General features: G+C 39.3%; 1 protein-coding gene across 3 annotated transcripts in view; it reads right to left on the reverse strand.

Annotated features, from left to right (window-relative positions):
• Positions 1-2,953: 2,953 nt before the first annotated feature.
• UBA6 (ubiquitin like modifier activating enzyme 6) overlaps positions 2,954-12,764 on the reverse strand; it is a 135,865-nt gene continuing 126,054 nt past the window's right edge. For all 3 annotated transcript variants that reach the window (XM_070726958.1, XM_070726957.1, XM_070726959.1), the window contains one exon: positions 2,954-5,457. In XM_070726958.1, coding sequence (XP_070583059.1) covers positions 5,322-5,457 — 136 coding nt within the window. In that variant the 3' untranslated portion in view covers positions 2,954-5,321. The remainder of the gene's footprint in view (positions 5,458-12,764) is intronic.

Raw genomic sequence — 12,764 nt, forward strand, 5'->3', positions numbered from 1 at the left:
GCTTATACTTGTTCCATGTACAATCCTTGTTTTATTGATTGCATGTAATATTCTAATTTTCTGAGATTGTGAATTTTCACGAGCTGTGCCCAATAATCTCATAATCATCACAATTATGACAAATCACTGCTTGAACTATCTTGCTTTGTATGTACTGAGTCTCTTTATTAGATTCATCTTTCAGTTGCATTACTGAAATAAATGAGCTTTTGCATGATACTCTAACTTTTTGAATTATAGAGTAGGCTAAAAGGATGTAGGCAGATATAGATGTGTTCCTAATGCATCTTTACTTGGGTGATCAATTTCGGTCTCCTGTTAATTGTTTTATCATCGTTCAAAGATTGATTTGCTACACAGTATTTTAATGGTGATCCAGTTTCATGTATCTTCACTGTATCAGTTTCTTTAAGGTTGATTGGCACTTGTCTTAGCAGTTAAAAAGAGACAGAAAAAACTTGTTTGTTTTTATTTTAATGGGGATTTCTCTGTTTGCTTCCTGGGTGATTGTCTTCAATAAATAGTTTTATTGATAAATTCTCTTTACAGGAATAAGCCAGTTACAATTCAAAACAGCCAATACTCAGACTATTAAGAAAATCACCAGCTTCCTTTGTTGATTTCTTTTTGTCTCAGGATACAAATAGAAGTTCAAATAAGTTAGAACTGGTAGCAGAAACTAGATAGCTTTTTCCTTTATTAATATTCATTTGCCTTTTACATCTCTTAAGAAGCATTAACCAGAATGTATTGGTTTCCTCAGACACTTTTGGAATACAGGTAGTCCTTGATTTATGAAAATTAAGCCCAAAATGTCCACTGCTAAACAAGAAAGTTATTAAGTGAGTTCTGTCCCATTTAAGACCTTTTTTCAATTGTTAAATGAATCCTTGCAGTCATTAAGGGAATCACGCAGTTGTTGAACGAATCTGGTTTTGTCCAGTGACTTTGCTTGTTGGAAGCCAGTTGGGAAGGTTACAATTAGTAATCACATGATAGCGCAACTGTTATAAAAACATGCCAGTTGTCAAGTACCCAAATTTTGATCATGTAAATGCTGAAATAGTCATAAGTGTGAAAAACGGTGTAAGTTACTCTTTTCAGGGCTGTTTGATCACTAAATAAATGGATGTAAGTTGAGGACTACTTGTAGCATTGGGGCTGTACAGTATAATTACATCATGTGGAATAATGATGGAGACTTGAAACACTTGTAACATTACCATCTTCTGTACCATTTTTGGACATGTTCATGCTATTTCATTCTTAGCATGCAACAATTTCCTCACTTACCCCTTGGATACCTGTTCTAGCATTATACAATGAGACATTCATCTTAGTTAACAGATGCTTGGTAAGAAGTAGCTGTGGAAGCATTTTAATTTCTCTGCTGTTTTAAGCATGATGGAGAACATTGCCAGTGTTAATATATATGGACACATGAGATTTTTCTTTGCTCTAGGTAGCAAAATATCTTGGAACAGCACTGCTATAGAAGTACATTCCAAAAGAACTACAAACATATATCAAGAGATAATCAATAGGGCCATGCTACAGACCTCCCTGACTTTATGATCAATACATATTTACAGAAATCATAGTTTTCTGGTATGAATGTTCAAGCCTAAGTAGGATGCAGGAAATATAAGTTATTCTGTTACTGCTACTATTCCAATGTAAACAGTACAGTGATCCCCCGCTCGTTGCGAGGGTTCCGTTCCAGGAGCCCCCGCAACGAGCGGGTTTTCGCGAAGTAGCGATGCGGAAGTAAAAACACCGTCTGCGCATGTGCAGACGGTGTTTTTACTCCCACAGCGCTAGCGAGGAGCCGAAGATTGGGGGCGGGGCGGCTGTTTGCCGCCGGCATGGAGGGCTTCCTAGCAGCCCCCCAAACCCGGGTTGGGGGTCCGGGGGGCGCTTGGTATCGCCGGTTTTGAGCTGAGTCCGGAAGCGAATTCGCTTCCGGACTCAGCTCAAAACCGCCGATAGCAAGCGGCAAGGAATGGCTTGTCTCGGCGCTTTTGAGCTGTCAGCTCGAAAGCGCCGAGACAAGCCGTTCCTTGCCGCTTGGTATCGCCGCTTTTGAGCTGAGTCCGGAAGCGAATTCGCTTCCGGATTTAGCTCAAAACCGCCGATAGCAAGCGGCAAGGAACGGGTTGTCTCGGCGCTTTCGAGCTGTCGGCTCGAAAGCGCCGAGACAAGCCGTTCCTTGCCGCTTGGTATCGCCGGTTTTGAGCTAAATCCGGGAGCGAATTCGCTTCCGGATTTAGCTCAAAACCGCCGATAGCAAGCGGCAAGGAACGGCTTGTCTCGGCACTTTCGAGCTGTCAGCTCGAAAGCGCCGAGACAAGCCGTTCCTTGCCGCTTGGTATCGCCGGTTTTGAGCTGAGTCCGGAAGCGAATTCGCTTCCGGACTTAGCTCAAAACCGCCGATAGCAAGCGGCAAGGAACGGCTTGTCTCGGCGCTTTCGAGCTGTCAGCTCGAAAGCGCCGAGACAAGCCGTTCCTTGCCGCTTGGTATCGCCGGTTTTGAGCTGAGTCCGGAAGCGAATTCGCTCCCGGATTTAGCTCAAAAGCGGCGAGAATGAACGGCGTGGGCGGGCGAAGGGCGGGCGGCAGCGAGGAGTTTGCGTGGGCGGTGGGGAAACTCCTCGCTGACGCCAGCAAGAGGGGGAAGACCCAGGGAAGCCGCTGCCATCTACGCATGCGTGCCCGGCACGCATGCGTAGATGGTATTTTTGACTTCCGGGTTGAAAAATAGCGAAGTACCCTGTTCGCAATGGTTGGGGACGCAATAAACGGGGGATCACTGTATTGTGATGGAACACTAAACATTAGGCCCCTGATGAGAGTGGATGATTTTTATCTATTTCAATAAAATTATATGGCTGGTTCTCACTGTAAACCATCATTTGTTACAATATGTTCCAAAATACTGACAAAGTTATGCACATTTTGACGTTACCTTTTCAAATTATTTAATATGAAAGACAAAAAGCAGTTTTCATAACTGCTTATGCTATACATTTTATTTTGTATACACAAATAAAAATAATTCTTCAAAATGTATTGAAATCAATTCAGAAATAATGCAAACTATGGAAGGATAATATAATTATACATACTTTTCTTTTAAATTGATAGCCCTATTTGAGATTATCTGTGTGAGCAAAATAACCTTCAAGATTGTTTAAGTAGCTGCACCACAGGTATGGAGATGTTTGTGTTGATGATGGCCTTTTTTTGTATTTTTATATAAAGTAATATCTGCAAGAAAGACTTGCAAAGGAAAGAGTCCCCAATTTCAAGCTGGCTGATGTATGACATCAAATGCAGTTTTGCATATGCAAATACAGTCTTGTCGCTACTTCTGATTGCTAATTAGTAACCCCAAAGAAAAATAGAAAGAGAGCACAAGACATAATCACATCCAGATTGTTAAATAAAACGCAAACTTAATTGTTTAATACATTGCTTATTGTAATTTCATGCATGAAATCTTGTTTTGCTACCTCCTAATTTTAAAATCTTTTTGAATACATAGTAATTTTCTTTCTCCAAAAATATTTCTAAAAAGACTAAAAAGCATCAAGTATTTATTTGGCAAAATACAATTTAAAATCTGAAGAGTTTTGTATGTCCCAAATGTTGGAGCAAGTTTGCTATGGATTCAGCTCACAGAATAATTAATGTCTGATGTGTTAAGTATCTACAGAAACAAGGAACAAGTTGTTATCATAATCTACACAATGATAAAGGCAGTGGTAGAACAATATTTAATGGGCAACAATTTATTCAGGCTACATACATAAAACAAAAATGAATTATGCTTCTGTAACACTACTTTTTCATACAAAGGCAAACCTTTTTTTTTTTTTACCATAGGTGCTCTCCAGATGTGAAGATTTCAATTTCCTGAATTTCCTACCTAATACAACTATTGCAGAGTTTTGGGGGCTGAAACACATATTCTGGAAGATATCTTCATTGCAGAGTACTGAACCTAACTTTTCTTGTCCTCTGCTAATAGATTTAATGTTTAATTTTACATGTCTAAACTGCTGCAATCAGACTCATTATAGCTGAAACATGCTTATATCCAAATACTTTACAGAATCACCACATTAAAAAGTGGCCAAATGAGATAATCACTTACATTTCAACTATGTTTAAGCCTATTGATTTTCATTTTAAGCATTGCAAGTTCTGTGTTAAGTAATAGCAACAATATAAAACTTTCAAATCTAGGGGACTTGAGAAAAAATAATACTCCTTGGCCAAAGATTGCAATAAAACAGTTCAACATTGGATATATTAAATCTGAATAATTCCTAATTATATAACAGTAGGCTGTTCCTTGTGGATCCAACCACAAAAAATGATTTAGCAAGGCTTACTCTTTTTTGTATTAAAAGCATATTTTTCTATCAATAATCCTGTTAAGTGTTTTTTCCTAACCAAGATCAGGAGTTAGAGTCTGTAGGAAAGAAATGAATAAATAGGTGGTATGTATCTTTTATTATTATGAAAGAGTGAAAGAGTGAACCCCACTTTCTTTGTTTAAGACTGGTTTAAAACAAGTGTCCAGTAATGGATGTGACTATCAGCTAAATTCAAATTTCAAAATTCTCTAAAATATAATATATTTCCATTAAATGCATATTAATTCTCTTTTCAATTAGGATCAATTCAGTCTTGTTTATACATAGTACTTTACAACAATATGTAAATGACCTATCAAAATCAAATATTTAGGAAATAAATACAAATATCTGCAATTTTTCACATAATGTTCTTTTGGATGTTCTACTTCTTGTGTAAGTATAAAGTAAACACCATTACCACTCCCCCCCATCTATAACCTATCCTATTTTATATTTAAAAATTGCATTTTATACAATGAAAACAGGATCAATATGCAATGGAACATTATATAATAGGTGGGTTCAGGATTATGATGCAGTGGCAAAAAACAGCAGGGGGGAAAATTATTTGGAACGTGGTGCAGTTTCTCCAATCTTGATTGCCACCTCACATAATGCTCAGCTCCTGTTTTCAATGCAGATTATGTATTTGTCTTTCAGATCTTTTTGAAGATAGTAAGTTTTTTCCCCCCATAAAAAAACAGCAATATTTTCCAGCAAGCTTCAAATTTTCTTACAATGTTACAAGTTATTTTGCTGTAGGACTTCTCAGACCAGCTCACCATCTTTAACTGTTCAATTCTGATTTAAGGCTTTGTATATAGTACCATTTATAAAAAGGAGATGGTGCCACGCTCAATTCGTATGACTTAATAAGTTGTAAACAATAGACCTGGCTCAGTTATTTTCATGGGCAAAATAATATCTAACTGGTGGTCCTGGCAAATCTTCTTCACCATCTATTTCAGGAGCAAATGACACTGTGAGGTCCACATATTTCCTATTCACCACTGGCTTCACAAGTTTTTGCATCCTGCGAGATATGATTGAAAAGTTAAAAAGTAACAAATACATCGACTAATTCAAAGCATAATTTCTAGGAGATTAATATGGACCTTTTAAAGACACAGTCAGAATCAATTTGAAATGTGTAAATAAAAACATGCTATGATTGAACAATAGTGGATATTCTTAATCTTTTCTATCAACATTTGTTTTTCTGACTTCTCTGAGGTGGGGATTCTAATTTTCCAGAATAATTTTGCTCTTTGATAAGAAAGGTAGTTTCATCAACTTGCAACATTAGCTTAGTGACAGCTCAAAATTACAATGGCACTGAAGTAAGAGACTTATGACTGTTTCTCACATTGCAAAGCAACAGTCAAGCAAAATCAGTGGGGAAGCCAAATTCACTTAACAACTGTGTTACTAACTTAACAACTAGATAAGATATTGTGTTTGGTATATTTTATATGTTGTGAGCCGCCCCGAGTCCTCGGACAGGGGCGGCATAGAAATCCAATCAATCAATCAATCAATAGTGACAAGAAAAGTTTGTACAATGGGACAAAACTCAACAGATGTTTCATAGGAATATAGAAGATTGACGGCAGAAAAAGACCTCAAGGTCCATCTTTTCTGCCCTTATACTATTTCCTGTATTTTATCTTATTTTATCTTTATCCCAGGCATGTTTAAATTCAGTTACTGTGGATTTAACAACCATGTCTGCTGGAAGTTTGTTCCAAGCATCTACTGCTCTTTCAGTAAAATATTTTCTCACGTTACTTCTAATCTTTCTCCCAACTAAACTCAGATTGTGCCCCCTTGTCCTTGTGTTCACTTTCCTATTAAAAACACTTCTCTCCTGAACCTTATTTAACCCTTTAACATATTTAAATGTTTCAATCATGTCCCCCCTTTCTCTTCTGTCCTCCAGACTATACAGATTGAGTTAATGAAGTCTTTCCTGATACGTTTTATGCTTAAGACCTTCCACCATTTTTGTAGCCTGTCTTTGGACCCGTTCAATTTTATCAATATCTTTTTGTAGGTCTCGCTTAGCAACAAATATTTTGGGCTCAATTATGATAAGTTGAGTAACTACCTGTACTTTGCTATATAGAAGAAAGCAACTGCCCTATATTAGAAATAAACATCTTCAATAAGACATTTATAAATTCAGCCTTATACAAAACAGAATTATTCTCTCCACTCATAACTTAAAAATAGTATAAAAGAAAATTTGAGAGTCTATGCAATATGTGACATTATTTTTCAGTTACAAAATATTAAGCTGACAGAATATAATCCTATAGTGGAACAATAATTTTATATCTCCAAGTAATACTAAATCTATGTTCTCCACTTAACAATGTGCATTCATTCCACTAAACCATTTTTTTATAAAAAGCTGAAAGTGTGGCATTTGTTTTTATAGTGGAAGGAGATACCTTCAAAAGGGATATTTAAAGGTGATATGCATCTTCATTTTATCTAATATGGAACTGTGATTTCCAGAATAGTTGCCCTGACAGCAATTTGGGAAAAGGTAGATGTTGCCAACTGAAGATAGTGAAGCTGACATTCACAGATCATTGGACCCTCTCTTTATAAGGAAGTGATATGAGATCTCCATATGTGTTGGATGGCTGTTCCAATGAGGAGACTTCAGGACAGCTTGGTATCAAAAGTTGATTTACAATTGACAGGCCAAAAAATTATTTAGAAAACAATGTTTAACTGGACCTACAAAAGAAACTGGCAGGGGCTTTAAAATTTTAAAAAAATGACAAACTAAGAAAGTAGCCTACATAATTTGTTCGCTACTGGATTTACAAAACAGATTTGTTAAAACCTTGTAGAATTCTATATAATGGGACAAAGAAGAAATGAAGAATACAGTAATACCTCAGGATACGAACTTAATTGGTGCAAGGAGGAGGTTCGTAAGACGAAAAGTTCGTAAGACGAAACATTGTTTCCCATAGGAAACAATGTAAAGTCAATTAATCCGTGCAACCAAACCCCCCCCCCCCGCAAAAAAACGGCTTTCCGGCTGTTTTAAAAGGTGACAGCCGGCCTGGGGGGCTTCCCAGCACCCCCCGAACCCGGGTTCGGGGTTCGGGGGGTGCTGGCAAGCCCCCCAGGCCGGCTGCGACCTTTTAAAACACCCGCGCCGCTTCGTAGCTGTCTCCTGAAGCCGAACGCTAAAGCCGAACTTCTGCGTTCGGCTTCGGGAGACAGCTACGAAGCGGCGCGGGTGTTTTAAAAGGTCGCAGCCAGCCTGGGGGGCTTGCCAGCACCCCCCGAACCCGGGTTCGGGGGGGTGCTGGCAAGCCCGCCAGGCCGGCTGCGACCTTTTAAAAGAGCCGTGCCGCTTCGCAGCTGTCTCCTGAAGCCGAACGGCAAAGCTGAACTTCCGCCTTCGGCTTCAGGAGACAGCTGCGAAGCGGCGCGGGTGTTTTAAAAGGTCGCAGCTGGCCTGGGGGGCTTGCCAGCACCCCCCCCGAACCCCAAACTTTTGCCGAACTTCCGGGTTCGGGGTTCGGGGTGGGTGCTGGCAAGCCCCCCAGGCCGGCTGCGACCTTTTAAAACACCCGCGCCGCTTCGCAGCTGTCTCCTGAAGCCGAACGCTAAAGCTGAACTTCCGCGTTCGGCTTCGGGAGACAGCTACGAAGCGGCGCGGGTGTTTTAAAAGGTCGCAGCCGGCCTGGGGGGCTTGCCAGCACCCCCCCGAACCCCGAACCCGGAAGTTCGGCAAAAGTTCAGGGTTCGGGGGGGTGCTGGCAAGCCCCCCAGGCCGGCTGCGACCTTTTAAAACACCCGCGCCGCTTCGCAGCTGTCTCCTGAAGCCGAACGCTAAAGCCGAACTTCCGCGTTCGGCTTCGGGAGACAGCTGCGAAGCGGCGCGGGTGTTTTAAAAGGTCGCAGCCGGCCTGGGGGGCTTGCCAGCACCCCCCCGAACCCCGAACTTTTGCCGAACTTCCGGGTTCGGGGTTCGGGGGGGTGCTGGCAAGCCCCCCAGGCCGGCTGCGACCTTTTAAAACACCCGCGCCACTCCGTAGCTGTCTCCAGAAGCCGAACGCTAAAGCTGAACTTCCGCGTTCGGCTTCGGGAGACAGCTGCGAATCGGCGCGGGTGTTTTAAAAGGTCGCAGCCGGCCTGGGGAGCTTCCCAGGAACCTTCCGAACCGAACCAGGGGTTCAGCCAAATTTTGCCTCTTCTTACGAACTTTGTTCGAGTTACGAACCAGCGTTCAGGAGGCTTCTGGGAAGCCCCGCCGCCCGGCTGTTACCTTTTAAAACAGCCGCGCGGCTTCCCAGCTGTCTCCGAACGCAGGTTCGTAACTCGAAAAAAGTTCGTAAGAAGAGGCAAAATTTTGCTGAACCCCGGGTTCGTATCACGAGTTGTTCGTAAGACGAGGGGTTCGTATCTTGAGGTACCACTGTATCATATTTTTTGGTGTATAAGACACAGTGGTTTATAAGACGTACCTAGATTTTAGAGGAGGAAAACAAGGAAACAAGTATTCTGAACAAGTGGTGTAATATTATATTGTTTAATAAAATACCAGTGTAGCAGAATACTTAAAAAAAAAAAATTTGAATTTACAAAAATAACTTGTAATATATAAATCATACAAGTAGTATAACAAGCAAGTCAACATAAAAAAAACTAAAACAGAACAAAGACAAAAACACCATTTAAGAGAGAAAAATCTTATTTCTCTCTTAGCTATCTCAATCTTAAGTATTTCTTATCAAATTTTGTGCAGTTATTCATATCGCTTAAAACCTTTAATTTTCATGGTTAGTCTTATATAGTTCTTTTATAGTTTCACTTCACTGTTATTAAGTACTTCATTTTAAAATTAACTCATTACATCCTTGTCTGTTAGCATGTTCTTCTGTGCTAGGTCACTCTTTTCTCATTCATTATACTATATAATGTCTATATACTCTCTACTATCTTTGCGAATTCTCAAAGTTAAGTGTCTCTATATTATTATTAAATTTTCTTCCTTTTATCTAACCATTTAACCATCGTACCGGACATTCTCTTAACCAAACTAAATCAGCTAGCGGTACCTGAACACACTTGTAAGTGGATAACAAGCTTCCTAACAGACAGGAAGCAGCAGGTGAAGCTAGGAAAAATCACATCAGACACATGTACAATTAGCACAGGTGCCCCCCAAGGCTGTGTACTCTCACCACTTCTCTTCTCTCTATACACTAATGACTGCATCTCAAACGATCCATCTGTTAAACTACTGAGGTTTACAGATGATACAACAGTGATCGGACTCATTCGAGAGAATGATGAATCTGCATACAGACGGGAAGTTGAACAACTATCCTTGTGGTGTGACCAGAACAATCTAGAACTGAACACACTCAAAACCGTAGAAATGGTGGTAGACTTTAAGAGAAACCCTTCCACCTCTCACAATACTAGACAACACAGTATCAAAAGTAGAGACCTTCAAATTTCTAGGTTCTATCATATCTCAAGACCTAAAATGGTCACCTAACATCAAAAACATCATCAAAAAAGCACAACAAAGAATGTTCTTTCTGCGCCAGCTCAGGAAGCTCAAACTGCCCACGGAGCTGCTGATACAGTTCTACAGAGGAATCATTGAGTCTGTCATTTGCACCTCTATAACTGTCTGGTTTGGTTCTGCAACCCAACAGGACCGACACAGACTTCAGAGGATAATCAGAACTGCAGAAAAAACAATTGCTGCCAACCTGCCTTCCATTGAGGACCTGTATACTGCACGAGCCAAAAAGAGGGCGGGGAAAATATTTACTGACCCCTCACATCCTGGACACAAATTGTTTCAATTCCTACCCTCAAAACGTCGCTACAGAGCACTGCACACCAAGACAACTAGACACAAGAACAGTTTTTTTCCGAACGCCATCACTCTACTAAACAAATAATTCCCTCAACACTGTCAGACTTTCTACTAAATCTGCACTTCTATTCTACTAGTTTTTCTCATCATTCCTTTCACCCATTTCCTCCCATGCTGACTGTATGACTGTAACTTGTTGCTTATATCCTAAGATTTTTATTAATATTGCTTCTTCATTGCTTATTTGACCCCTATGACAATCATTAAGTGTTGTACCACATGATTCTTGACAAATGTATATTTTATTTTATGTACGCTGAGAGCATATGCACGAAGACAAATTCCTTGTGTGTCCAATCACACTTGGCCAATAAAAATTCTATTCTATTCTATTCTATTCATTTGTACCATTTGTCCCAAATTTAGTAATAATCCGTATCTTCTTTTTCTTTTAGTCTCATAGTTAATGTACTCATTTCTGCCACTTCAAATATTTTATTGATCAGTTGTAGGTTGGTGGGAATTGTTTCTTTCTTCCATGATTGCGCATAGCAAATCCTCGCCACAGTTGAGATGTGGATGATCAAATATCGTATGTCTTTATGTATTTTGGGGTCTATTATGCTCAATAGAAATATTTCAGGTTTCAATTCTACATTAAATGATATAATTTCTCTTAACCAAGATTGAATTTTTTTCCCAGCATGTCCTGGCCCCATGACATGTCCACCACATGTGATAATAAGTCCCTAGTTCTTTTTTGCACTCATCTGGGGGATGAGTCAGGGTAAATTTTAGCCAGTCTTGTTGGAGCAAGATGCCATCGATAAAACATTTTGTATATGTTTTCTTTGTAAGATGTTGAAATTGCTACTTTAAAGTTCCAGCTCCATACACTTTCCCAATCATTTAATTGAATTGTGTGTCCTATATTTTGGGTCCAGGTAACCATGACTTCTTTAACTCTTTCTTCTTCCATTTTATAATTATAAAAGTTTGAGATTATTTTTTCATCAGGACCCAATAATATCTTGTCCATTTCATGGTACCGTATATACTCGAGTATAAGTCAAGATTTTCAGCACAAAAATGTGCTGAAAAATCCAACCTCGACTTATACTAGAGTCACTGACTTTCACTGACCTGAAAATTGCCCTGCAGCATTTTCCAAAGCTCCACAGTTCTGATGTGAAAGGCAGCGAGGAAGGAAACCTCATGGTTCTGGCAACACAAGGTTTTTTTCTTTCTGCTTTTGCTACAGTCCAGCCGGCAACACCCCTCAGCTGCCTAATTGGCAGCAGGCTGAACCAATCACAGTTCCTCCTCTACACAGAAAGGAGGCACTGAGAGAGCTGTCTGATTGGCAGCAGGCTGAACCAATCACAGCTCCTTCTTTACAGGAAGCATTGGGGGAAGGGGAGGGAGGGTTGAAGACATTTTCAGAACAAGGAACCATGGCTTTCTCTTCTGATCAAGCCAGCAACAATATTTTACAAGCACCGGTAAATAAAAGGTACAAGTAAAATGTAAGTTACCCATTTAAATTTGATTAATTTCTAGTAAAAGAAGAGGTTATTTTGTAAGAAAATGTTGCTTCAAGTGTGGATAATTCTGTGTAATTAAACTTTTTCTTCCAACTATACTTATCATACCCAAGAGGATTGTTAATGCTGACTTGTTTAAAACAATACAAAGATTAGGATAATATAATAGTATGGATTTTGTCATTAATCATTTGTTCTACATAATTAATATGGATAGATTTACCTTTTTTTAAGAGTATGGTATCTCCTTATGCAAGATAAATATCATGTAGAAGAAAGATTTTACAATTAATGATTGAGTAACCCCCAATTCTTATTTACTGATCTATTGAGATAGTAATGATTTTAACTTATGAAATATGTTTTAAATGGAAAATCTGAATATTTATCATATGGATGTTTGATTTAAGCAATTGTTCAGAAAGAATATATGATTATTAAGAAAATTATAATGATATTGTAATGAAGATTAAGATAACAGGTTTTAAGATTAAGATAACATTCCTAAAGATATTTTAAGAGGTTTTTGGAATTTAAAAAAATAAAGATTTTGGAAGGGGAGGAAGAAAGGTGCAAGAAATAAAAAACATTTTGGAAGGAAAAGTTACATAATAATAACAACAGAGTTGGAAGGGACCTTGGAGGTCTTCTAGTCCAACCCCTTGCCTAGGCAGGAAACTTCAGACAAATGAGTATCCAACATCTTCTTAAAAACGTCCAGTGTTGGGGCATTCACAACTTCTGGTGGCAGGCTGTCCCACAGATTCATTGTTCTATCTGTCAGGAATTTTCTCCTTGGTTCTAAGTTGCTTCTCTCCTTGTTTAGTTTCCACCCATTGCTTCTTGTTCTGCCCTCAGGTGCTTTGGAGAATAGGTTGACTCTTTCTTCTTTGTGGCAAACCCTGAGATATTGGAAGAATGCTATCATGT

This window comes from Erythrolamprus reginae, chromosome Z, assembly GCF_031021105.1.
Source record: "Erythrolamprus reginae isolate rEryReg1 chromosome Z, rEryReg1.hap1, whole genome shotgun sequence".
Taxonomy (NCBI): domain Eukaryota; kingdom Metazoa; phylum Chordata; class Lepidosauria; order Squamata; family Dipsadidae; genus Erythrolamprus; species Erythrolamprus reginae.